The sequence below is a fragment of the Phaethon aethereus genome (genome assembly GCF_964289735.1).
Source record: "Phaethon aethereus genome assembly, chromosome: 19".
NCBI lineage: Eukaryota > Metazoa > Chordata > Aves > Phaethontiformes > Phaethontidae > Phaethon > Phaethon aethereus.
Window position 1 is genome coordinate 2,674,010 of NC_138595.1, and position 25,400 is coordinate 2,699,409.

The 25,400-nt window shown below is 40.0% G+C and overlaps 1 protein-coding gene across 1 annotated transcript; it reads left to right on the forward strand.

Annotated features, from left to right (window-relative positions):
• Positions 1-1,894: 1,894 nt before the first annotated feature.
• Positions 1,895-20,372, forward strand: CA4 (carbonic anhydrase 4; the record flags this gene model as incomplete). Its single annotated transcript, XM_082008384.1, has 8 exons — positions 1,895-1,952; positions 13,614-13,667; positions 14,457-14,627; positions 17,150-17,307; positions 18,045-18,137; positions 18,406-18,469; positions 18,968-19,131; positions 20,184-20,372. The coding sequence occupies 8 exons, from the start codon at positions 1,895-1,897 to the stop codon at positions 20,370-20,372; spliced, it is 951 nt and encodes a 316-aa protein (XP_081864510.1).
• Positions 20,373-25,400: the final 5,028 nt, after the last annotated feature.

Genomic DNA, 25,400 nt, shown 5'->3' on the forward strand with positions numbered 1-25,400 from the left:
GCTTATTTAGATTACAGACTTTACAAGAAAAGGGAATATCTTTCCCTCAGTCTGCCTTCACTTTCTTGCACAAATAAAGACTTAGTTAACATGACTGCAGTGCAATTTGTTACCACTTTAATACTGACAGGCTGAAGGTTTACAAAAGCAAAAAAAAAAAAAAAAAAAAAAGGAAATAAAACCCCAAACCAAGAATCCTAAATTTCAAGATCAACATTTCTGTCTCTCAGATTTTTCAGTCCTAAACAGAGGGTTTCAAGAAGGCTCTTAGCTTTCAGAGAACTAAACACAAATAGAGCAAAAAAAGAGCTTTGCTTCAGCTCTCCCACTGAAGTCCATCCCCAGGAAAGAAAGAGAGAAAAGCCCAAGAGTAAAATGTCTTGTAGATGCCCTTGAAGGCTGACGCTGCCTGACACCGCCACGTTCACACCCCTGTTTCTCTCTACGTGCTCAGCATGCACCTTGCTTACATAGCTCCACCGAGACTGCCCAAGTAGGAAGTTAAAAAATGCAACAAATTCTCTTATTGTTCTTGTCACTGCAGTAACTATTTATCTTAGCACCATGTGCTAGGCAAATCATCATCTGTTCATGCTTTAATCTACCTAATCCAGGGTGGAAAAACACTACCCAGCAAATCTTCATTGTTGGAATGTTATTTATAGCCATCCTTTTTATGAATAAAAGACCTGCTCATAAGTCAGCTGTCAGAGTTCCCATTGTTGTTACAGGTCCTGATCCTGTGCGACCCTACTACTAACAGCAGAATGGCCACACTCTTCACCTGGGAGCCTCCAGCTGTTGGTAAAGGCAAGCAGCGCTTTCTTGGCTCCTTTTTTTAATTCTTCCCTTGTAGGATGACTAGGCTTGCTCAGTGCAGCCAGTATAATGCCACTTCACTCTGTCCACCTCTTCCCGCAGGAGCACTGGGTCAGGCATCCTGCTCTTCTTCTCGCACCCAGCCCAGCATGTGGGTTGCGCAGCTGTATCAAAATTCAACACAAATGTAACTATGAATATGTGTCTATAATAGAGACTATAGAGCAAAAAAAGTAGTAGTGATTTATGTGCACACCTTTGTTTGTTGAATATAAAGCCTGAATTGACACTGAATCAGACACATGAAAATTAAAGCATTCAGATAGGAAAGCAAAGGGGACAGAAGAAAAATTTGCACACATTATACTATAGTACCAGAAGCAAGAAAGTTAAGAAAAATTACTATTAAAAAAAAAAAAGGACAAAAAACCCAACCAACCAACCAAACTGCTCTCAGTTAGTTCACTAAGTGCAAAAGCATATATAAGTAAGGTGCTGGTATGCCACCTAATAAACATTTCCTGTTACCACACAGAAAAGTCCCATTTTCCAGTCTCACAAATCTATTCCAATCCTGAGTAGCTGGAGGCTTGCAGGGTAGGGATGGGGGGGGGGGGGGGGGGGGGGTGTGAGGAAGTTGGGAATTGTTTGTTTCATTGGGATTTTTGAAACAAAACACTAACCTTAACGCACACATGCACAGTTAATCGAATGCCATGTGGGCTGAGAGAAAAAAAAGCTACCAGTAAATGAAAATGTAGCATTTTAGTAATAGGTTACTAAGCATGCATAGGTTGCAAAGTATCAGTTATTTGTTACAGGTTACTTGCTTAGTGCTAGAAAGCCTTATTCCTTTTGCCATTCATTTTGGAGAAATGAATAAATTTAGGCAAATCAGGAGTAAAAATCAAATCAGGGAGAAATCACAAAGGGGAGGAGTTCACCTTCCTGGCTATGGCTTTCAGGTCTGTCCAGGACTATTTACTCCAGTATAAAACTGAGAGCAGAAATATGATCACATACTAAGAAGTCTAATCAATTCTGGTTTCAACACTGAGCCTATTTAAAATAGATAATGGAATTGCTGTTCCTTGTTCTGTTCTCTCTGCACATTCTCAAGACAGAGGCAGTAGGTAAGTCCTTGCCTGCTCTTTCTAACCCCATGTACCAAGGTTACTTTTATTTCTGATTTGATTCTGAGTATCAGTACATACAGTACAGACTCTCTAATTCTTCTACATGAGAATGTTGAACGTTTTATTTATTTCTCTGCCTTTTATTACTTGTGGTAAAACATCAGGTATAGACTTTTCTCATGAATGAATGAGTGGTTTGTTGTTTGGGTTTTTTTTTTCATCTTTAGAGATTCTAGTTCCCTTCATCCTCCAAGAAAAATCAATGAGGTTTGAAAAATCAAAACATAATTTCTTTATCTGTAAACTTCTTAATACTTCAAATAGCTTGTTTTAGCTTTCTACTCATATTGCTTTGCTGTTTATGACATAAGATGAAATTCTTATGGTTGCCTACTGAGAAAGAAAGAACAATATGTCTTTGCTGCATTAGCCCAGCAGATCCATCTATTTTTGCACTCTGTGCACTAGGTACGTAAGTACACTATGCACTTACGATGACTAGATTAAATAGCAATCTATAATTAGTATTGAAAAATGCAGAGGGCATTTTTATGTTTCTATTAGATCAGCAATGCTACAACGTCAAATAAATCACCTTTCCTATGTAAATATCACCACACAGCCTCAAAATTAGAGAGAAACACTGCAATTCTTGATAGTAATGAAGGGTCTACTGTTTTCACTAAAATAGACCAGACTGCATTAAGGGAAAAAAGAGATACAATATTATCAGAGATATCAGAGGGAAGCATTGCACCAAAAGCCTATTAAAGGGACACAGTTTTAAAGCAGATCCAGATGCAGCTGCCAGATTTAAAGTAACAGAGGTCTGAGGTGCTCAGAAGGTGCCTTAAGGAGCACAGCCTGACCACTGGGGAAATGGGGGTGTTTCACACATTTTATTTCTCTGTTCTTAATTAATTCTCCAGATCTGTGATTCAGTAGCTTGCCTCTTCCAGATTCTTACCTGACAGTTCAAATACCTTCCCTTTTCTTTAGTTTGTATTTTGCAGGTATTCCATCTCTGGAGGCTTCTCACATGTGGTACATGTAATCAGAAATACAAAGAACCTTTGCTCTTCCAAAGTCTACAGCTAATGTTTGCTTGAAATTGATTACTGACTGATTAACACTTTGCTAAATTTACTCCTCTATGAAGGGATTTATTACAGGATCATAGAATCATAGAATGGTTTGGGTTGGAAGGGACCTTAAAGATCACCTAGTTCCACCCCTCTGCCATAGGCAGGGACACCTTCCACTAGACCAGGTTGCTCAAAGCCCCATCCAACCCGGCCTTGAACACTGCCAGGGATGGGGCACCCACAACTTCTCTGGGCAACCTGTGCCAGTGCCTCATCACCCTCACAGTGAGGAATTTCTTTCTTATATCTAATCTCAGTCTACCCTCTTTCAGTTTAAAGCCATTACCCCACGTCCTGTCACTACAGGCCCTTGTAAAAGGTCCCTCTCCAGCTTTCCTGTAGGCTCAGGTACTGGCAGGCTGCAATAAGGTCTCCCCGGGGCCTTCTCCCCGCTGAACAACCCCAGCTCTCAGCCTTTCTTCATAGCAGAGGCGCTCCAGCCCTCTGACCGTCTTCGTGGCCTCCTCTGGACTCACTCCAACAGGTCCATGTCCTTCTTATGCTGGGGGCCCCAGCGCTGAAAGCAGTACTCCAGACTATTAAGAAAACCCTTATGGGCTTTATTAGATTAGTGCTTTAGCAGACAGAAGTAAGGTAGGAAATGCATATAATATTTTTTGTTGCTTCTTTTCCCAACCGTGATTATTTCCACTTTCTTCCCTGAGTGTAGAGGCAAACTACACAGTCATTAATGCACAAGTAACCTGCTCTCCCCCCTACCTTCTTTTCCAAACCTCTTCCTGAGGTAGAAGCTTCACAAGATACATTATGCTAAATTAAAGGCTAAACATTTCAAGAAACCCAAATGTTTGAGAATCAGCCTAAATTATTTTTTGTTATATTTGGAAGGTATCTTTTTTTAAAAATAAAGATTTAATTTCTATCATCTGTCCACTTTTCAGAACTAGCTTGAGTGATATTCACTTATCAACTCATTTAACATACCTCCACCAGGACTGCTTTTCTAATCTGGGCAGCCTCATAATTCACCACACTTAAATAGTCAATATGACTGATGGCTAATCTTTCAAATTGCTTTCAGCCTTGACCTGTCTTAATATCATAGCACCTATGTTTTAAAATGATTACTAATAGTCCTTACAGGGCTTTATAAAGAAGCAAGATTCATTATCTCCATTCTACAAAAGGGAAACCGAGGCACATTGGTGCAGCCACCTGCAGATCAACCAGCACCAGGAAGAGAAACCAGCTACCTTGAATCTCTGTCCAGCCTTGCACCCACTGACATATGGATCTCAGTTAGCATATTCCATTAATAGTTGCACTAATGCACCTCAAATGGCTGCTTGATTCCTTTGAGAGATCAGTGACCCTCTGGTATTGCTATTAGACAGGCAGAACAGAGTCAAAATGTCTGCAATGTTCCAACAGGAAAATTCCAAGCCCTTTGAGAGAGAGGTTTTATTAACAGTAATTTCAGTCTGGTGCCATCCGGAGAACAACAGCAGTAAAGGACCAGAATATATGTCTATCTAGAAGCTTTGTAGTGGGGTAACAGCAAGATCCATGTGTTACTGAAAAATAATTTAAAGAGGAATGGAATGAACCCCAGCATGTTTTAACCTTTTTGTCACAGACCAGGACTCAGCCATGAGAAGACATTCTCCCACAGTCCATGCTCTAGTGCTCCAAAAGATTGATGCATGATTCCTCTAATTTTCTGTATTTCTACTTACATACTTTTAACTTTCAAAAACATAAAATTTACATAACCATGCTGGCACTGACATTGTGAGCATTAATTCTCAGTCTAACGTTTCCTCAGGGCCGTTCAAATACAAAGAATACTTGATAGCTCTATAAGCAGCATAAAAAAAGATGCTGTAACTTCTTCCATTTCCCAATGGCATAGACTGCACACATACTTATAGCTGTATTTCAAATCCATTTTAGGATTGGCAAAATTGGGATGCTGGTGCACTTAGATACACTCTGGGATGAAAAGTTACATTTTCAGTTGTTTAAGAAGGAAGAATAATAACTGCAATATAAGACCTAAAACACATGGAAAAGGCAGTAAACCATAGCCGCTTTAGGCAATAATCCATAGGTGCTTAAGGAGGTATGGATTGCCTGAATTTCCCTCTCTCCACCCACCTCATCCAACATGTAATTAAATATAACCGACAAGCTATCACTGACATTATCTCAAAGTAGTTACCTCGACTCTCTCAGTGCAGACACTTTTGATCTCCAGTTATGATCTTTATGCAGGATATATTGCTTAGGACTTCCTTCTTTCTTCTTTGCAATCATTCAGGCTGCCAGGATAGATTTAAAGGCTTAATCTGGGTCTGCCTACTGTCATCCATACATATCAGTGTATACCATCATTGTCAGATCCGCTGTATGCAAGAAAAAACAATAGCTCACATTTGTCAGGTTGCTGAGTGTGCACTGAGAGCAAGAGATTCCCGCTGATCCTGCTCTGCTCCCCCCTCTCTATGTAGCTACAAAAACTGCACAAGCAGGCTTCAGGCAGCAGAGAATCTTCTGGCTCTATCATCTGCTAGACCAGTAACAGTGCTTAGTACTTAATATCTTTGAAACTCAGAAAAAATTTTACTAATGAACTTTCCCATCAAACATACATCCTGCAATTAAATTTTAGCAAATGAATTCTGTAAGAGGGGCCGTTATGGTGAACAGAGGTGTAGCTTTAGGTAAGTTCAGCCACTGTTGTATTCATTGTCATATTTGGCTTACAGTTGGAGGGGTTTTATGGCTGAGAGAAGAATGGACACAGACTGCTTGAGCAGGAATCTAAGGATGCAAATTCTGTAATCTCAGAGTACACTTACTTCCTTCCACAGTTTCTGATAGAGGCACAAAGTTGTAAGGCATTGTAACAATTCCATTCTCACTCTCTTTTTGACACTAAAATTCAGCAAAAGACAGAAAAGCACTTGTGGAAGAGCAGCAGATGAAGCAGTGGAGCCAGAGAGCAGCTCTTCAGTTAGCTCTAACAACCTGTTTCATTTTGGGCGGCAGAGAACCAAGCCCAACAGGCAAAGAAACAACATTGTGTATTACTGGAAGACTTCCAAAAGGCAGCTGCAAGACAGTATTAGAGTCATATATGGAATAAACTTTGAAATGGTTTTACTTTATTACATTGTTGTAGCCTGCCAGGTGTGCCATTCAGATATATCTGCATTGCACAAATGGATAAATTTGTGTCAGACCAGGAATGCCTTGATTCTCTTCACATTAGTCTATGTGTGAGGTTATTCCACAAAATGTACTGTTCAGACAAATCTTGCTGTAATCTGCACTCATCTGCAGATCCTGACTTTCTCTTAAAGAATTACACATGTAAGCGTTATAAGATCACCTCTGCTGTCTCCATCACATATGAATCCAGCAACTGCCCCTCATCCCCATGCATGACTTGCGAACCGCTGAAGAGTGATTGCATGTAGTATGTAGTGATGAATGACTGATATCACAGATGAGATGAATCCTGCTTTGTTTTATCTACGCTGCACCTAAGGCAGCATACATCTATGCAATGCCTCGATAGGCATCCAGGTTCTTGAACAGACAGATTTTTTACTAGGCTGATGCATCCAAGGGCATCACAGTTCCAAGTTCAAAAATCACTGTTCACTAGTTTGCAGCCTATTTCTGGTGACATGCAATGAGTGGGCAATTTTCCATGTACACAGTGGACCCAATCACATTATTAATGCTCCATTTAAGGATCAGCCTGACCAGCGTGAGTACACTGCATTGTCATCAATTTGTATTAACTCACTGTTTAGCTGACCTCAAGCAGAACTGCAACATGCTGCATCACCTCGTCCTTCTCCAGCATCCAAGCCAGGGTGCTTTCCTGCTGCTCTTCACTTCAGCTCTGGGGGAAGGAAAGGAGCATGGTAGAATCCATACATAGGAGCAACATGCAGGTGACAAGTGACATTACTTCAGCGTGAGAATTACTCTCTTTTCTCCTATAGCAAAAGATATCAGCATAAGAATTGGAATATTCCTTACATGCTGCAAGTTGTGCGCTGTGATACTTAAGAAAACTAGAGTTACAGTTTCTCCTACCTCTTACATTTAGATTTTGAAGACTGGAAGCAGAAAAGCATTTTCAGAGGCAGGTGCTGCTGTGAAAGACCTTTCTCTTAACTGTCCAAATAACCAGCACAAACCTCTCTTGAAGACTCACTGCAAGGTCCTCTTCTTCAGCTAGGTGTCTGACTCCATGCAAACAGGCTTTTTTCCCCTGTTTGTGGCATTGCAGCAGATGCTTTGTTATGTTGCAGAATCTATCTGATGGCCTGTTATTAGATTTTTAGTCACATTTCTAACCACAAGATCAGTTGTCATAAACCCAGTGCAAAAGATTACAAAAGGACAGTAAAGCCACAAATTAATTTGTTGGAATTAAATTTTTAAAATACTAAATAAGGTATTTCTGAATTTTATTTGATGCTGCCTCTGTTGTAAACAAAGCAAAACAAAGTACCCACAGAAGCAAATCACCTTAGCCCTGGATACTCATTTTTTGTTAAAGGCCAGTTTCCTTCTTTGATATGGCAAATTTATGGGGACACGTGTATATGACAGAAGCTACAACAGTATCACAGGTCACAGCTAAGAACATTTTCTTCACTCTCTGACACAAAGGGAGTAGTTTGCAAGTGTTTATAGGGCATAACTAGACTCCTCCAATCTCTTCAGATTTTTCCTTTAGATTATATGTGTTACAGACAAAGACCTCATTGAGCGTGTGATTTATGTATACATGTGCAAATTATAAACACTGTGCTCAAATCAGTGTGGTTACTTGTAATGCTTCACTACTACAATAAAGCTTGTTTTCAAGACTAACCCCCCATAATATCTTGGAATGTAGATACATACAGATGTACATCATTAAGAAAAAGAAAATGTGCAGGTAAAAGTGAGTAGAAGAGAGACGAATGATCACAAACACTTGTGTTTACATGGTTAGAAATACACAAATCTAGAAGTACACATTTGGAACGGGTTTTGCCTGTCAAAGTAGTTGATCAGGACTTCCTGAGGATGTGTAATACTTAAGAATGTATAAATAGACTTATGTATATATGCTCAGTTTGTGTTCAAGCAATCTCATTAATTAGAAAGACAGACTTAGATTCCACTTGCTTTTAAGTTGCTTTGTCTTTTGTACTAGAGATAATAAGTTTCACAAAGCAAGCTAAAAATAGAGTGAGCCCAACACAAACCAAAGCTAAAAATATACCCCATGCAAAACTAGCTTTTGCCATTTTCATGGAAAAGGCCAGCCTTCACTCTGCTGCAAAGCCAGCAGTTGCAACAGGTTTTAGGATGGCTTTGAAACCGGTGGACAATAAAGCAGTAATGAGAACTGTGGCATTCAGGGCAGCCTGGGCTTTCTGAAAAGCAGCAGTGCAGTGGGAGAACTATCAGCCTTGTGTCTCAGAAAACACTGAATCGTCAGCGAGGACACAGCTGAAAGAGGGTGACGAGATCTAAAGGGACAAAGGACTCAGTGAAAGAGAGAGAAGGGATTTTAACTAAAAAGTAACAGAGGATATTCTTACTGTCTCAGTACTTCAGGCTGTTAGTGGCATAAAGGTCCTTCACACTTCAAGAGATTAAATAGAGTTAATAAAAATAGCTAACCATCAACATACAAAATTAATGATTTCCAACCACTTTATCCAGAAGGAAAAAAATTGTTTTAGTAACTCTTTTGTGCAGATGGACAAACTAAACGGGCAATTTTCAGCTAGCCTGAACACCACCTGTCTCATGGCACTGAGTCAGAGGAGATACGGGGTTCCAAGCAGCAGCTCAGCAGGTCCAAGTAGGGCACTATGCAGGGAACAAGTAGGACAAAGTAGATTTAGGAACTTTTCATGGAATTTAGGCAATCTGACCACGGTCCAAAGAGCTTAAGGGTCTTTTCCTAGATCACACAATAGGACACTGGCAAGCTGCTAACATTCTGGCTTCCAGCCCGAAGCACTGTCCTCCATCCAGCTGCGTAAGTGGACAGAAGAGGGAGTTCTCAGCTGAAGGAATTTTTTGCCTCAAGTTTCCAAGCTAGGCTTGATAGCTAAAACAATTGAAAACATTTACAATAAAATGAAAACAATATGTAATTGTATTGTTTTCCAGCTATTCTGGTGCCAAGAAACAGCTTTGGTCAGGAAACCAGTTGTAAATTTGACAAGGAAGAAACAGAGATAAGTAGGACTGCTTATTTGCCAAGAGAGACTCCCTAAATTTAACTGTCTTGAACTTTGTGAAGGAAGAGGAGGCCTTCAGCCCAGTTCAGCCCTACTCTAAATTAAAACTCAGTGAAGTCAAGGTGTCACCTATGGTATGGTGCATTGCCATTAAATCAAGAATCCATAATACAATATAAGAGCCAGATATACTTGATAATATAGCAATTCTAAGCCCATGTGTATATCTATACTGAATGTATATGTACACTTGAATTATATTACTTCCAATGGTGACAAAAATGCAAATGTCTCTATTTAATGCCAGTTAGGCAAGGAGCTTTTGGAAATCCTGGCTAGTACCTAATACTATCCTGAGCAAAGTGTGCATGCTCATGGCTTAACTCATGTGTACCAGCAAGGTATGGGAGAAAGCTCTGAAACCCTCCAGGGCAGCTCATATCACAGCAATAGTTTCAGCACCTCAACTACGAAAACAAACAAAAAAACCCAAAACACCAAAACCCCCACTTTCTGCTGCATTTTTCTGGGCAATAAATAAACAACAAGAAAGAAAATGGAGGAGCTGAGGTTTGCTCGAAAGAGCAACCAGGTGAGAAGACTGAAGGATGGGATCTGCTATGGGCTGAGCGCCTGTAAGAAAGGGGCTTCAGAGAGACAAAAAACTTTGAAGCGGAAATGCTGGAAAGGTAAAGGGCACGTGGTCAAGCGATGGGACAAAAGATGGATGAAGCAAGAACAGGAATTACAGATTATGAAGGAACTATTTGAATGCTGTAAACACCAGGGAGGGAAAAGAATTGTTTAGGGTGGTTCAGTGATATTTCTAGGAGTGATGGGATGCAGATAAGCAAGTGGAAAATGTAAGCTATTAAACAGGAAACATTTCCTGACAGTGAAGGCTAATAGACTGTGGAAAAGTCTCCTAAGGGAAGCGGCAGGAGCCGCTCAGACAATTAAAACTAGACTAGACAACATACCTTAGGGCATAATCATGCCCAAGACCACAGACAACTGACTGGATGTGACAAGTATCTTCCCTTCTTGCTTCAGAAATAAAACTGTAAAGCCCAGGGGGGAAAAGGACCATTGTAAATGTGGAGGAATCACACCTGACTCAAATAACATCCAATTGCAAATTTTCCTTGTAACTCACACAGGGTACAGCAGTTTGGTTCCTCCTGAGCAGTAGCTATACAAAAGATCCTGTTCTCCAATGTTACATTACTGTCAAACAAAAAAAAAATCTAATTCACAGTAAACATTAATTCATTGTTTGCTCAAGCATTCTGCAATGTTTAATTATCTCATTGTTTAAGGTTTAACAGCTTTAAGGACACTTTTCTTAGGAACTGCTGAATTTATATCCTGTTCTACTTCACCGATACCGTCCAACTTTCTAAACCACAACTGTGATAAGTACTTGACAGAAAAACACTAATTGTTTGTTAGTTTGTACACATTAGGAATTTTGCAGAAAGCTTGTAAGAATTAGATGCCCATTACCTGGTGTACCTCACACTTGACAGATGAAGGGGAGAATACTCATGAATGCTGATGTAAGGCAGCAGTAGCCACCTGAGGGCTGGATTTTTTTTTTGTTTTAATTTTTTAAACTTTTTCTTCCCATCATCCTGATGTGCAGGCTGAAAGACTTTTAGTGTGCTCACGTGTCAATCTACTAAGACGTGATTGAAACCCACAAGCTTATTTGAGAGAACCTGCCGAACACCTATTAGCTGGTAAAAAGTCAGTGGTTGCTTTGTTTGAGAAGGGTTGGGCTCAGACTCAGCAATGAAAGGCTCCATAGCCCACTTCCATTTCACTCCTCTGGTACAGAGACACTGTATCAGGACCACTCACACTATAATTTGGTGATATTTACCTTCCCTCAGTGTTTCCTGTGGTTGTCCCTGATTGTTGTTGTTCTATAGTCGCAGTCTAAAACCTCTACAGCCTCGCACCCAATGAATAATGAACTTGCTGCACTTACTTACTCCTAATAATGAATTACATTGACCGTAAAATTTGATTTGCATTACTGTAATGCTTTGATGTCTAAGTCATGATCACACTCCCATTGTGTAAGGCACTATACAAACCCAGAACAGTAGACCTTGTTCCAACAATTTATGGTAAACAGACCGGAATACCTCAACTGACCTTGATTTCTCACCTGACAAATTTCCTCTCTGGTTTAACTCACATCCCAAAGAGTTTGAGACCAAATCTTTGCAGGTAGCTAGTCTTCCACACTGCATAGATGCTACCATCTTTAAATATTTGTGTCCAGAAAAACATGCAACATTTTTTCTCCTGAATTTCACATATAACTTGCAAAGACAGACCACTCCCAATCACAGAGTGCTGGTGCAGCGATTGTTGAAGCATATACTGATCGCTGGGCCAGCGCAGTTGCCAAAAATATGTCTGCAGTCATTTACCCATGCAAACACTAACACATATGAAACATAAGCAAGCATTGTGAAGATTGGCTTACCTGGTATTTGCTAGGCATTTATTGATTAAAATATCGATTAAGGCACTTGGTGACATTCTGTGCTTGGAACTTCTGGTTCTGCTGTTTCCCAGTGGAGATGAGAAATCGCTCAGCGAGGCTGGAGGTCTGGCCACTGTCTTGTGTAGACAGGCCTGAAAAAATACAATCAATTTTAGAAATGGCAGGTCCCAAAGCTAAGTTTTGTGTATGTTTAGAAGTATGTCAAAAAATAAAACCTTGTCAAAACCCATGTTTTTTGTAATTACAAAGTATTAATGGAACAGCAATGTAGAAATCACTACAGTTCTTACAATACAAACGTAGCAATGTTGTTTACTTTTCTTCTCAATATTACTAAACATTTTGCTGAACTAGACAGAGAGTCAACATTATTTATGCTTTTCAGCATAAATTTAATTTTTTTGAGAGATGAACTAAAACAGTACCATTTTTTCAAGATTATATTAATTGCCACAAGCTCATCCAAGTCTCCCTCTGTTGTTAGCTAGCCACATTTTATATCAAGGTTCTAATTAGAACTTCTTCGAAATACTTAATAGATGAATGGTATTGCTATGCTACTGATATGAAGATAAAGCTGTTAAAAGCAGTTATAAGCCTTCCAGCAGATGTTACAAAAGATCACAAATTATGGTAATTAGCAATCTAATGACAGGACTCCTCCATAATAATCCCTAAAAATTGATTAGCCATTCATTAAAATGTCTATCATTTACTAATCATAAGCAAACAAGACTCTATAGTATTAATCATGATTATAAGAGGTTTTGAATTGTTATTAAAGTTAAATAGCCAAAGAGACGTATTCCTGTTAAAGTCCATTTAATCTTTATAACTGTCATAAACAGCCATTGAAGCGTGCTGCGATAAACAAAATAGTCCTTACTTTCCTGACTAGATCAACACATCCTCAAGCTAAATCAGCTCTCTTCCCCTGAATTTCATCTTTCTTCTGACAATGAAAAAGTAAGATTAAGATGTTCTGTTACAAAATTTTGCAACCATCTGTGTGGGATCACAGCTGAGTTAGAGTAATGATTCTTCATGTCTTTCGGGAAATGAGAGCCTTAATTTCTTAAAATTCCTTATTGCATCAAGTAATCTTTAAAATAGTTCCTGGAATGGAGTGAGATAAGTCATCTTGCATAAGTGTCATCCACAAGTATATGAAAGGATGACAAGTACAGAACTGATAAAAGGAAATTTATTTTAACACTACATATATTCAGATGTGGAACTTTTGCCTCAAGTTGCTGAAGCCAAGGTTTCAAAACCAAATTATTTAGAACTGCAACCCATCCAGAGATCTAATCTTCCTGGTAGCACAGTTTTTGGAGGGAGTATTAATAGGTGTAAACTGATTCATTAAGGACGAGGAGGTGATCTAGAGAGAGGACAGAGCTGCCTACTGCAGGATTTCTATACTCTGTTCCAAATTATTTGGTGTTAAAACCCTGCTAGACTTGCTGGATGTGTACTCCATACTACTAAGAAATCTTTAGCAATGCAAGATTTCTTTAGAGCTGGAGCACTCACCTCTTACCAGCCATTGTTGTTTATATATTTAAGACATGAAACATCTTATTCTAATAAAATTGGGCAGACAAAACCAAGAAATTGTCAAAACTGTGTGTCCAGTTATCACTCTCTGAGGATCAAAGGTTGCAAATCCATTTCACATCTGTTTTTTGGGGGGACAATTTGTACAGCTTTTCATTCATCTAATTTTGAATATATGATTTTTAATTTTTTTTTTTTTCAGTTAGAGGCCACTGGTGCTATCAGTCACAGAAGTATGAACAGCCACACTGTGAAGGTACTGCTAAATAATTTATTTTTCCAATCACATTAGTGTTTGGACTCTTCTGTTTTGCAAAGGGCCTCCTGATAGAATAATGCAAAAATTCACACAACTCAGCATTTAATGCTGCACGAGCATGTTATATGTAAATGTAAGTGCTAAACAGGATACCTAAAGGAGGGCATTTTGAAGATACCGGTGTTTGTGCTTACTATTCGTTTTGTTTCAACCCAGGATAATGCTACAAATATAAAAAAAATTCTAAATGTGCTGCAGAGGTAATCACCCCAGCAAGTTGGATATAGTCAACTATTTAAATTCTTAAGGACAGTTATGAAAAATCCTAATGTCTACCTACAGCTGCACATTTTGTTTTACCAGCAGCATCCACCTAGGCTGCCTGCTCCCTCGCTCATCCCCGCGTCCTGCCCAGCCCTCCCTGGGACTGACAGTGCAGGAAGGGGCATTCCACTCCCAGCACCACTTTTTTTTGTTTTTGTTATAGTTTCCAAGTTTCTATAGCTCAGCCAACCTCAGCGGTAGTTCACTTTCTTTTCGCAGCCATTTGCATGTGCATATTTTCCTGTTAAGCTTAGCAGAACATTTTTGAAACGTATTAGTATTTTTAAAACTACAGAAAATTACATACTAAGGAAGTTCCTTATTAAATTCCAACATCCAAAGACCTTTCCTTCAAAGATGTCTCCAATTTCCCAAGTGAGAATATATTGACTGTTGGGTGGTCTGGCTTTATAAAGGATTTGCAGTCTACATAAATAAATTATTTTCTTCATCCTTAAATAGGTCCTCGACAATGGTATCTAACAGACGCCACCTGCAAAGGAAACAAACAGTCACCTGTCAATATTGTCACCAAAAACGTAATTTATGACAAGAGCCTTAAGCCACTGAATTTTGAAGGATATGATGTGAAGGGGTCTTCAAAATGGAACATAGAAAATAACGGACATACAGGCAAGTACTGCCAAATATGTTATTATGGGATTTATTTATGCCTTCTTTTGGAACCATCCATTCACTTCTTCCATGTCCTGGGCAAGGTGTTAGGCATCACTACCGCTACTTAAAAGCAAGGAAGCAAAAATAAGATAGCACCACAATATTTCAGAAGCGAAACTTTGAGAACACTTTCTGAACCAAGGCTTTCTGGGAACCTTGTGGGAGTTACCTAGTTTTTGGATTCTGGACACGGTCCTTGAGCATCTCAGCAGAAATTGGTTCTGAGTATGTGCAGAAACAGAGTTCGAGATGTCTAGGGAACCTGGAATTCAAACAACAACCTCTAGGACTAGCAGCTGGGTGAGTATAAGGGTTTAGGATAACAGTTTTGGCAGAGGTATATAATTTCTGCTGAATGCTCCTATACCCTTCATATCTGGGCTTGCCCTTTCTGACCTTTGCTTCTGCACAAAGAATAATTCTGCTGGCAAAGAACATAATCTGGGAAAGTCATTCGATCAGTGGCTCACAGTGTGTGTATCTTACTAGTTCTTTAAATAATGAGCTGAAATCTTCTCAGATTTCAACCTGTTTTCTCTGCACGCGGAAGTAATCTAATGTGAGCTTGTTGATCAGCTACTTACTGATTCAGTGAACACTGAATCAGTGAACAGCAATTCAGTAAACAGTGAGTGAATCAGTGAATAGCAATTTAGCACTGTTTCACTTCCTCCACTTTCCTTCACTAAAAGCAATACTAACAACGATGCTTCAACAACGCTATGCTAAATTGCCTTAACTTTAAAAATCTGTTGTCCTTTTTTTGGAAATTATCTATAAGTGTTCTTAAGGTCCTATGGATGGATTGTTTTAACTGCCAAATCCCTAAAATGGAAATTTGCAAGTAGCAAATATTTTCCTAACTTAAAATGGAAAGGTAGGAAGGTAGACAGCTGGGTTGATTTTCACAGACAGAGACTCTAGTTTAAATCGTCAGTATTTTGACTGACTACAAAAAAAAGACATGTTTTGACTTTTCACTAATATATGGATTAATGCCTTTCCCATTACAGAATGATATTCTAGAATCTCCATATTACAGTCATGGTGCATAGAAATATTTTTTACACAACAATTAATATTTATAAGGATTGGTCAGAACACTCATCTTTCCCAGCCATGCAAAAGGATTAGGTTTTAAATCTGGGCTTTTAAAATTTCTTCCTTCTGAGGGCAACCAATTCCTGTGCTATAGTGAGTACAATGCAGGAACTGTTATTGCTTAAATTACAGCTGCAATTAGAAGCTCTACATGAGATTACACTATCATTATGTTCGATGATGGGCAGATAGCAAAGGTCAGTGTCTCAAAGGTCCTACAATCCAAACAAAAAAAGCCAACAAAGATATGTTACTCATCCATTTACAGATAAAAAAGCAAAGTAACTAAATGACTCATGCAAGCTTCCAGTTCATTTGGAATTCAGAACAGAAATGAAATCTCTGGGGCTTCAATCCAGGTCAAAACAATCTTTCCTATGGAAAGAAAAGTACTGTGCTTAGTGTAAAGGTCTTAATAAGTAAATTTTAAAAATATATCCCAAATGTCTCAAGCACACAAAGTGATGGTGATTTGTAGCTAGCAAAATATCTCCTAAGAAAATTTTATTTTGCTGTTAGCAGCAGATCAAGCATCACATTAAATAGGTATAATGGCTTAGATGCTTATGCTTAAGTTGCAACGCTAAATTAAAACAGAATATATTTAAACTCTGTTACAGTGCAGACAATAGGAGATAAAAATGATGCTTAAAAACCAAATAAACTGTGATCAGGTAAACGGTGTTCTCCTAGACAAAAAGTGAAGGAATATAGGATCTTCTGAAAGGTATAAGTAGCTCTGACTCCTGAGGTTATAAAGGCAGTGAACAAATCCCTACAAATCCCTTCAGTGCAATGAAGGAAAGACAGTCTACTACCCAGTTTTCTTCAAAATGCAATTAAGCAATGATACTCCAAAAGCTCTACTAATGGATGCCATAGAAGTCTATAAAACCCTCGCCCCAGAACGATCCAAAGTAGTGCTCTGTCTTTTTCCTCCATTTTAGAAAGGGAAACAAGTATAATAAAATTTATTTTATTTATTATTATTTATTCAACTGACGTAATGGGTAGCTCAGCCCTCCAGCAAGTGAGGCTCTACACAAGTCATTCAAGTTCACAGAGCAAGTCCTAGGTAGAGATGGGAACAGAAGCTCCAAGTGCTGTGCCATAGAAGGATGCCCAAATGCTGTGGCGTATTACTGGGAAGTGGGCTATGATATTTCTCCCTTTCATCTCAAATTAATCTCAGCTAGCATTTTGTAAGCGTTCAGCTTCTGCAGAGTTGAACTTCTGGAACACTAGGTATGGAAAACCAGGCCAGAACTTTAGGATAAATTTGAATCTCAAGAGCATGCATCTGTCTACTCTCACATACTATATAATGTATGGTCTGTTTTGTTTTTTTTTTTAAAACAACTTATTGTTTTCCCCAGTTAAAGTAACGTTAAGCACATTCCCTAAAATTGGAGGAGGAGGTCTGGGAAGAAAATACAAGGCGATAGAATTTCATTTGCACTGGGGAGTCCAAGGTGTGCAGCAATACCTTCCTGGGTCAGAGCACAGCATAGATGGAGAAAAACAAGCCATGGAGGTAGGTGAGACTGTTTGTGGATAGCTTTTACTCAAGAACTCTGGCTTTTTTAAGATACTGTTGCACATAAACTATTGGCTAGTTCTCCTATGAAACCCCAACAGTGGAAATAAAGTACCGAGTCCACGTTGCTCGCTAACGAGAACACGCAGGAAAACACACTAGTTTTGCATAGCAAAGGCACAGGACAGAGGACAAATCTGGAGTTATATAGCCTTTTGGGAGGATAAACGTTTCAAAGTCTATACAGTCTGATTACACTCTCACACTGCTTATTCAGCTTATATATTAATTTCTGGGACTGCAACCATGAATCGACCTAGGCAACTGAAAAAAAATATTCTCTTCAAGGCAAGACAAGTCGCCAGTGCTGATACACATGGGTTGGCGGAAGGAAACCACCCCCATTTCAAACTATGATGTAAAAATCTGCCTGTTCCACTGCACAGGCTGAAAATTGAGGGCTGCAGCAGTCCACAGCGCGCTTCACCTTCTGATACGCATGGGGAGATGTATAGAACGAGACTGGTTTTGATGAATGAAGTTTCAAATTATAGTCCACTTTTTGCATAGTGCCGGCCTCAGGTCAAGGGCCTCGAGCCGTCTGTCCCAGCCTGCGAGCTGGGCAGCTCTGGCCCCACTGCGGCATAAGTGCAGAGAGGCAGCCAGGCTGCACTTATAACAACCAACTGTGGAGGAAAATGAACACGTAATTGTCCTTGACTGTTGTGTTACAGCTTCACATTGTCCACATAAGAGAAGATGTTTCGGATATAACAGAAGCGAAGAAAAATGCTGATGGTGTGGCTGTGTTAGCATTCTTTATAAAGGTATGTAGGCAAATTTTTAATTGCCCATCTCAAATCTACCAGCAGCTTGGCTGAGTGACCGATTGTGTTAATGTTACATAGTCTGAACCTAAGCCTCCCTAACTTCTGCAGGCATTCAGTGCCAGCACTTAGTTCCTTTACCCTTTTCTACGTTCTGCTTGCTGTTATCTTTTAGCCTTGTGATTCTTTTCTGTTTAATTCGCAATTAATTTAAAGCAACCAGCTGTTGAGAAATGCATGATTTGGAATCAAAATATTTTCATTTCAGGTTGAAGAAGAAAATAAAAACTATGCAACTCTAATAAATGAATTACAGAATATTAAATACAAAGGTAAGACATTTGTGCTGGTCAAAACGTAACATATACCTATTTCAAGCACATATACTACCAGGTAATTAGTAGTCCAATCCTGTTCTAAGTGTAGTAGAGATGGTTACTTGAAAGTCAAAGCCAAAAGATAGAGATTAGTTTGTCAAGCACTCAGAGCATCGCAGGTGGGAGAAAATATAGTTCTCCATATTTGCAGTGGTGAAACTCCCCAGAACAAGAATGAGTATTCCTGCTTCTGCAGGAGGAAGCGGAGTGAGAAGAAAAACACACAGAGTGTTAACACAGGAGGTGTGTATGACTTGTGCTCTGTGGGGTCCCGCAGCTGGCAGTCAGGGATTTCACAGACAGCGCAGTGCGGCTGCCCCGGGCGGCGTGGGAAGCGTGCGTGGGGACGAGGCTTTACATAGCCACGAGCAGCAGCTGCATTTGAAGACAGATGTGAGCAACACCTGCAGCCATGCTTGTTACGAGCAATTTTTCCACATGGGAATATTCTAGGGCAAACAGCACAGATGGAACCTTTGCCACTGAGTTCTCTACTCCCACCTGAGGAAGAGCTTGGAAGGTACTATCGGTACGAGGGCTCCCTCACCACTCCTGACTGCCATGAGGGTGTCATCTGGACAGTATTTGAGAAGCCAGTTGAACTCAGTATTTCTCAGGTAAGCCACAGAGGGATAGCCTGCTTACGGTTATTTTGCCCCTTCAGCTGCCTGCTCGCTCACACAACTTAACACAGACTTGTTAGCTGCTCCACTGCTTTGTTCCTATGACACACTTGCTTGGCATTAGCCTCAACGTCGTCCCTAGTGCCAGTATTTTGATCCAGTTAAATCATGTCTCAAAAAATGGCAGGAAAGGGGAAGGAAGGGGAAATGACGATGTGAAAAGAAAGCCAAAAAACCCCCCAGGTAAACAGCTAGCTCAGCGCTTCATCAGCAGCACTTCCCCTGCAGTCATCTGCTCACCCCCAAATTTCGCTGCTTTTCTGCTGTTGTCATAAGTATTAGGATACCAGAACAGAATACTTCAAAATCAAACTTTGAGTCTATCAGCTTCAAGCAACACATTTTTGTCCTGCAGAGAGGAACAGGGGACTGAATCATGACTGCCTCTCAAATGCAGAACGTTCAGCTGACCGAGTACACGATTCAAAAACTCAGATGTCCTGGGGTGGACTCTCAACAGTACTACTAGCCAGCACAGCCTGGCCGAGAGCCAGTATCTGTGTTTTACTTCCTCACCTGCCGTGTACTCATAATCACTTCAGTCACAGGGCAGTCTCAGCCACGCGCGAGTCAGCATAGCACAGTACACGAGAGTCAGCGTCTGCTTGCTCTGGGCCAGCGTCGTGCTGCAAGCAGTTAGCAATTTGAAGCAAAGAAAGAAATCCTAGTCCTCTTACTTTGTGTCAATGTGACGTGATGGACAAGGACAGGACTGTGTGCGTCAAGAGGACTGGTGTAATAAGGTTCTTGAGCTGGACAAAGCGTTTGGCTCACACAAAAAGGAAGTCCCCATGATTTCCAAGGCTAAAAGAAGTCATCTGTTGGTGACCTCTGGCAGTAGCCTCCATCACATTGTTTCCTGCAAGGTTTAATGTATCCATACAGTTCAAAACCAGAATGAGGTACTGCAGATTTACAGTATCACAATCTCCAGTGTTCCACAGAAAAAGGATTTAACAATCTATTTTTTTCTTTGATGTCTGCAGATTTCTCAGTTTTCAACAGTCCACTTTGATGGGAAGAACTCAACTTACATGGTTGAAAATTTCCGGCCTGTTCAGTTTCTGAACGAGCGAAAGGTGTACTGGTCCAGTGCCAGCATCCTCCTGCCTACTGCTAAGGTTTTAATATTGGTCCTGATGCTTACGTACTTCCTGAGTTCTCTTTTCCAATGAACACTTCTCACCTCATTCAAGATTCTGGGCTTTTTGGAGGGGTTTTTTTGTTGCTGTTCCTGGTTCTTTGTATCAAGTATTCTCCCTAAATACCAACTCATGAATCATATCTCAATACAGAATTTAACCTTGTTCTCCTCCAGACACTAACCGAGGACTTCTGTTGCTGCTCTTATATAAAATGAAACTCATTGCACTAAATCACAAGAATTCAAAGGAACTGTAGGATAAAGCTATGAAGATTCAAATTAAAAAAAAAAAACAACACTTAAAGAAAACATTATGATGGATTATCTGCAAGCCTGTAGTTTCACCAGGACACTGGAAGGACACGTGACAAGCTATATGGAGGACTGTTAAGAGGAATCTGTTCTTAAGTGCCTATGAAGGGTTTGTTGGGCATATGTTTACATTCAACACTGTAAATCAGGAGACAGTAACATGAGGAGTAATTCTTATCATCCCTACATTGTCCTACATGAAGGTACAACACAGAGCGAAGAAAAAATGCTGACACACAATTGAGCAACATCTGGGTCATCCTATAGAGTGAAGAATATGTGACAAATTTCATCTGTACTAACGCAATTTCCCCCCCTTCTTCCTTCAGAATATCTGAAGTTAATTTTTAGATAAGGATACTGGGTTCCTTTCATCTAATCTACTGGTTCTGGATTTCAGATTTCTCTATTAAGCCTATTTATTCAGCCTAGTACAGCATCTTCTCTGGGATGCCCATGGCCAATATGATGTGCTAGAAAGAAAAAGGGAAGCTCAACCACATATACCAGTTGCACATCTGTGGAAATTCCCTCTCTTTGGAGGGCTGCATTTGAAGCATGAGACTTTGATGATCCTTTACAGTTTTCATTTGCCTAAGAAAATGGCACAGCTTGAGAAATGGCTCTTTCCATCACATTTTAGAAATTTTAAATGTCAGTTTGAACATTTCAGTGTCAACATTTCCTTTGGGTTTTTTCCCTTTAATAATAACATACCTGCAATATTCATATATGGTTGAGAGTCATAGTTTTTCCAAGAAGATTGTGATTTGAACTGATTTCTTCAGGTCTTACCCAATTATTGAGAAAAGCTCAATATATTGGGAAATGGGATTTCCTTATATTATTCCAGTTCTCTCTCTGAAGACAGACATAACCATTTTCTTTGTCTAATGCCATATAACATGTTACAGCTTCTTTTAGAATTTTAGATTTTGGCCACACCAAAATAGGATTTCATATTAGCAGACTTGTATTTTTTGCTTTAGGGCAATGTTTGCAGAGATGACTTTATGCTACAGCTATATGGCCATTTTCAGGAAAATCATGGCGGTGAGACCAACCACAGCTCACCAAAGGAGAAAAAGCAGGGAGGAAAATTATTTTCATATTTAACAATCAATAGTATCAGCTTAAAAAGACCACATGGGAAAGCAAATTCACCTTTTTAAGTCTAGAGGAATGATTAAGACTTTAACTGTGTTTTTAGCTAGCCGAAAAACTTTTGAGAAGCAAACATAAATGAAAGATTAAAGTTGAACAGAGACCTATATTTTCATTGCCTTGAGTTTTTATTTCTTCTGTCCTTGCTGAAGGGGAATCCACACAACATTCATTCAGAAAAGGAATGTGACTTTTTTTCCCTATTTTCTTCACGACATTTAGGGTTGGGTTTGCATTTGGCAGGGGGGAATTTGCAGTACACTGGGAAGTTTCTGATGTCAGCAGGTTTCTGGAGATTCCACCTCACATGGGTCATCTAGTTATTACCTGCACATAGCAAAATGGCTTTGAGCACGGCGCCTTGCTCAGCAGAGCTGGTGCACAAACCCAGCCCCTCAGGTAGAGGACAGGCAGATTTCTTACAATGAAGGAAAGGGCACCATGGATTTACCCAGTGTAACTTCACCTCTGTACAAACATTTGGCTGGCTAGTTAACCGGGATAAACAGTTGCCTACTTACCCATCTGTTGAACATCTCTGTGTTATCTATTTCCATAACATCCTTCAACATCCCGCAAGTACACAATGCATCATGAAATTAAGAGGAAAGATGTTTTGTTTTCAGGCTGTTTTACAAGATGTAATAAATGGAAGTATTCTGAAAGACTCATGTTATATTGCTCTTTCATGGTAAACAGCACAACCACATACAAAAGTCCCGTAGGACTGGGAGCTCCTATTTTAAAGACTAGCAACATGAATACTGCTCAGGATGCACCCACCGAAAATAACGCCTTTTGCGTTAAACAAGCTCCATGCATCTGCTGGGAATATGTATAAAACCCCAGCCAGCCCTCTCCATTCAGATTGTTTGCTAAATGCATGAAGTGATTCCCATTTCTTAGGCAAATCTCTAAAGGACGATTGGAAGAAACTACAGAGAATCTGGGTCTACTGTCATTTATTGCTAGTGATTCATGGGGGCAACTTTTCACTAGGTTGTGCCTCAGTTTACCATGTTGATAGAGAGGAGCATTTACAGCAACTAGTTATGATGTGGGAGGATCTTGTTTACTGTGAAATCTATTAAAACATAACTAAGAGGAAGGAACAAAAAATCTGCTGAGAAGATGATTAGTCCTCTGTAAGTACGGTTCTGCACAAACTTCAGCATGAATAAGATCTGAATAGACATGTATGACCATTTTTACTGAGTGAACATGAATTTTATGCCAATGAGGAACAGGGAAATGCTACATTCTGCATCGGTGTCAATGATCTAGTTCAATTTGTTCTTTGTTGGAGGCACCTCTTTGCAACCAGGCAGACACATTCTGTTCTGGTGCAGGATGTGACAATTACAGGACTAGTATTAATGCCATAAATCAATACAAATCTACAGCTATTCAATTTAAAAAACAGTAAAAGACAGGAAGGCTTGAAGTGGGACATTCGGTTTTCTTTTGTGAAGATAGTTATGGAAAAGTAATTTGCTGTGCCACAGGTAGCTTCAGGCACTGATTTTCAATAATTTTGTCGACACTACATTTGGCATGAAACTTCTTATATTGCGAAGACATTGGGAAATGACAGTAACTCCTGAAGAACTAATAGCCACGCTGTGATAATACAGGAAAGGGCGGGGGAAGGAACAGAGATATTTAGAAAGACCCAGAAAGAACAGTATTTTCCCACGTACAGAAAAGTTAACACAGAACTTTGCTAATACATTTCACATATGTCGGAGCCAGAGTTGAAGACCGCTTAGCTTCTGTGACTAAAAACTGGAGTACAATAGAAAATGAAACAACACTGGCAACTAAAATTCACTAGAGATGCATGTTTCAGGTTTAAAACAAAAAAAGACAAGCAACAGCTTTGTCAGTCTGAATGAAGTCAGAGGTAGGCTTGCATTTGGAGTGCAGAAAACCAGACCTATGAACTGACCATGTTCAAGAGTGCAAAGACCAAAACGTTCTGGAAGATTATCAAAGTTTGGATGTAGCTTTGCTTATGAGAATGCTATCCTTCAGAAGGAGCTTGCGTTTTGGTTTAGGGTTGACCTGTAGTGGCTGTCTCGTTAAAGTCCATTCAGCATAAGGTTGAATAGCGACTAGGGACTCACCAGACTTTGGTAGGTCCTCCCCATTTCTAAAAATATACCAAACTGAGATTACATAGTGTTGTATAATGCATCCAAAAAGCATTCCTCTTCCAGTTTTGGATTTGAGTGCTAGTCTTCAGAGGTCTGAGAGGTGAAGGAGCAGATCTGCCATATGAACACAGGCCCAGCTTCACTCCTATCACAATCATCTGGCAATCGGCGGGGGAACAACAGGAGGGGCAGGCGCAAAAAAAAAAATCCTAATACAATATGTTTTCAGCAAAACATTTTCTCAGGAAGCAGAAAGAGACAAGGAAACCCAGCCATTACTCACAAGAAATATATTTACATTATGCACAAAGAATTTCAACAAACTTGCCAGCTTCATTGTATGGTCAGCTTCTCCCGCTGACAAACACGAGCTCAAAATGCACTTTTCTTCACAGAATTATTTTTCCATGATTGCTTGGAGAAAAGGACAAAGCTTTTTGCTTTTTCCTTTCCTCCATTGCCCATCCAGAAGTGCATTTCACAGGGAAGACAGCATTTGCTGGCACAGACAACAGCCTTCCTGTTAAACAGATGTCATATAGCAAATCCACGTAAAATATCCTCCATTTCGTAGTCAAAAAAGGATACAGAAAGCCTACCTAGCTTCCCAGGCTGGTTTTGAAGCCTGATAAATATGTTAGTACCAGGTGTAACGTCAAGCACCTCTGATCCAGAGACAGGGAGGCCCATTGCCTGTCGCTGTACCTTGCACAGGAGATAACACTCCACCACAAAAATTATTATGCTTGGAGACATGAGGCTCTTTTCAACAGAGTTGAAAGTTGACACGATTATTTTCTTCCAATAAGCATTGCAAACAATTAGGGATTTAGAGAAGTTTCAGTGACAGAGGAAAAATATCATGGTAGCTCTCTGCAGCCAGAGGCAGCTGTGGAAAAAGCTTCATATAGGACAAAATCATATATAAGTTAAAAATAAAAAGATAATGTAGGATTTACTAGTAAATTAATTAACTAGCAAATTAACTCTAGCTGAGATGCATTGACGAAATACACGAGGAAACCGAGACCGGTAGCCTCTGGCCACGTTGCCCAGCCCGACAGGCCGCTCCCCACAGACAGAGCAGATGACATGGCTGACCGCAACCCTGTGGGATTCTTCCACAAGAAGCATCTAAACCCCACCTCACTCATACAATGCGTCTCTCCCTTGCTGCTTAAGAAAGCATTTGTTTCAACACGAGGAGGTGCACCCATAAGGAAGCAGCCATGGCACCCAGGATGCCTGTCTGAGGCACCCCACACCCTAGGGCAGTGCTCAGCCTGGCAAGTCTTTGTGTCCCTTGTTTTTCGCAGTGTTATTTCGTGGTTTGTAATCTTTGCAGACAGGACTGACTCACCGCTTTGCCGTTCACAGGCCGTGGGCAGCAGCAGCGCAGCCGGGCTGGGGCTGCGGTCCCTCTGAGG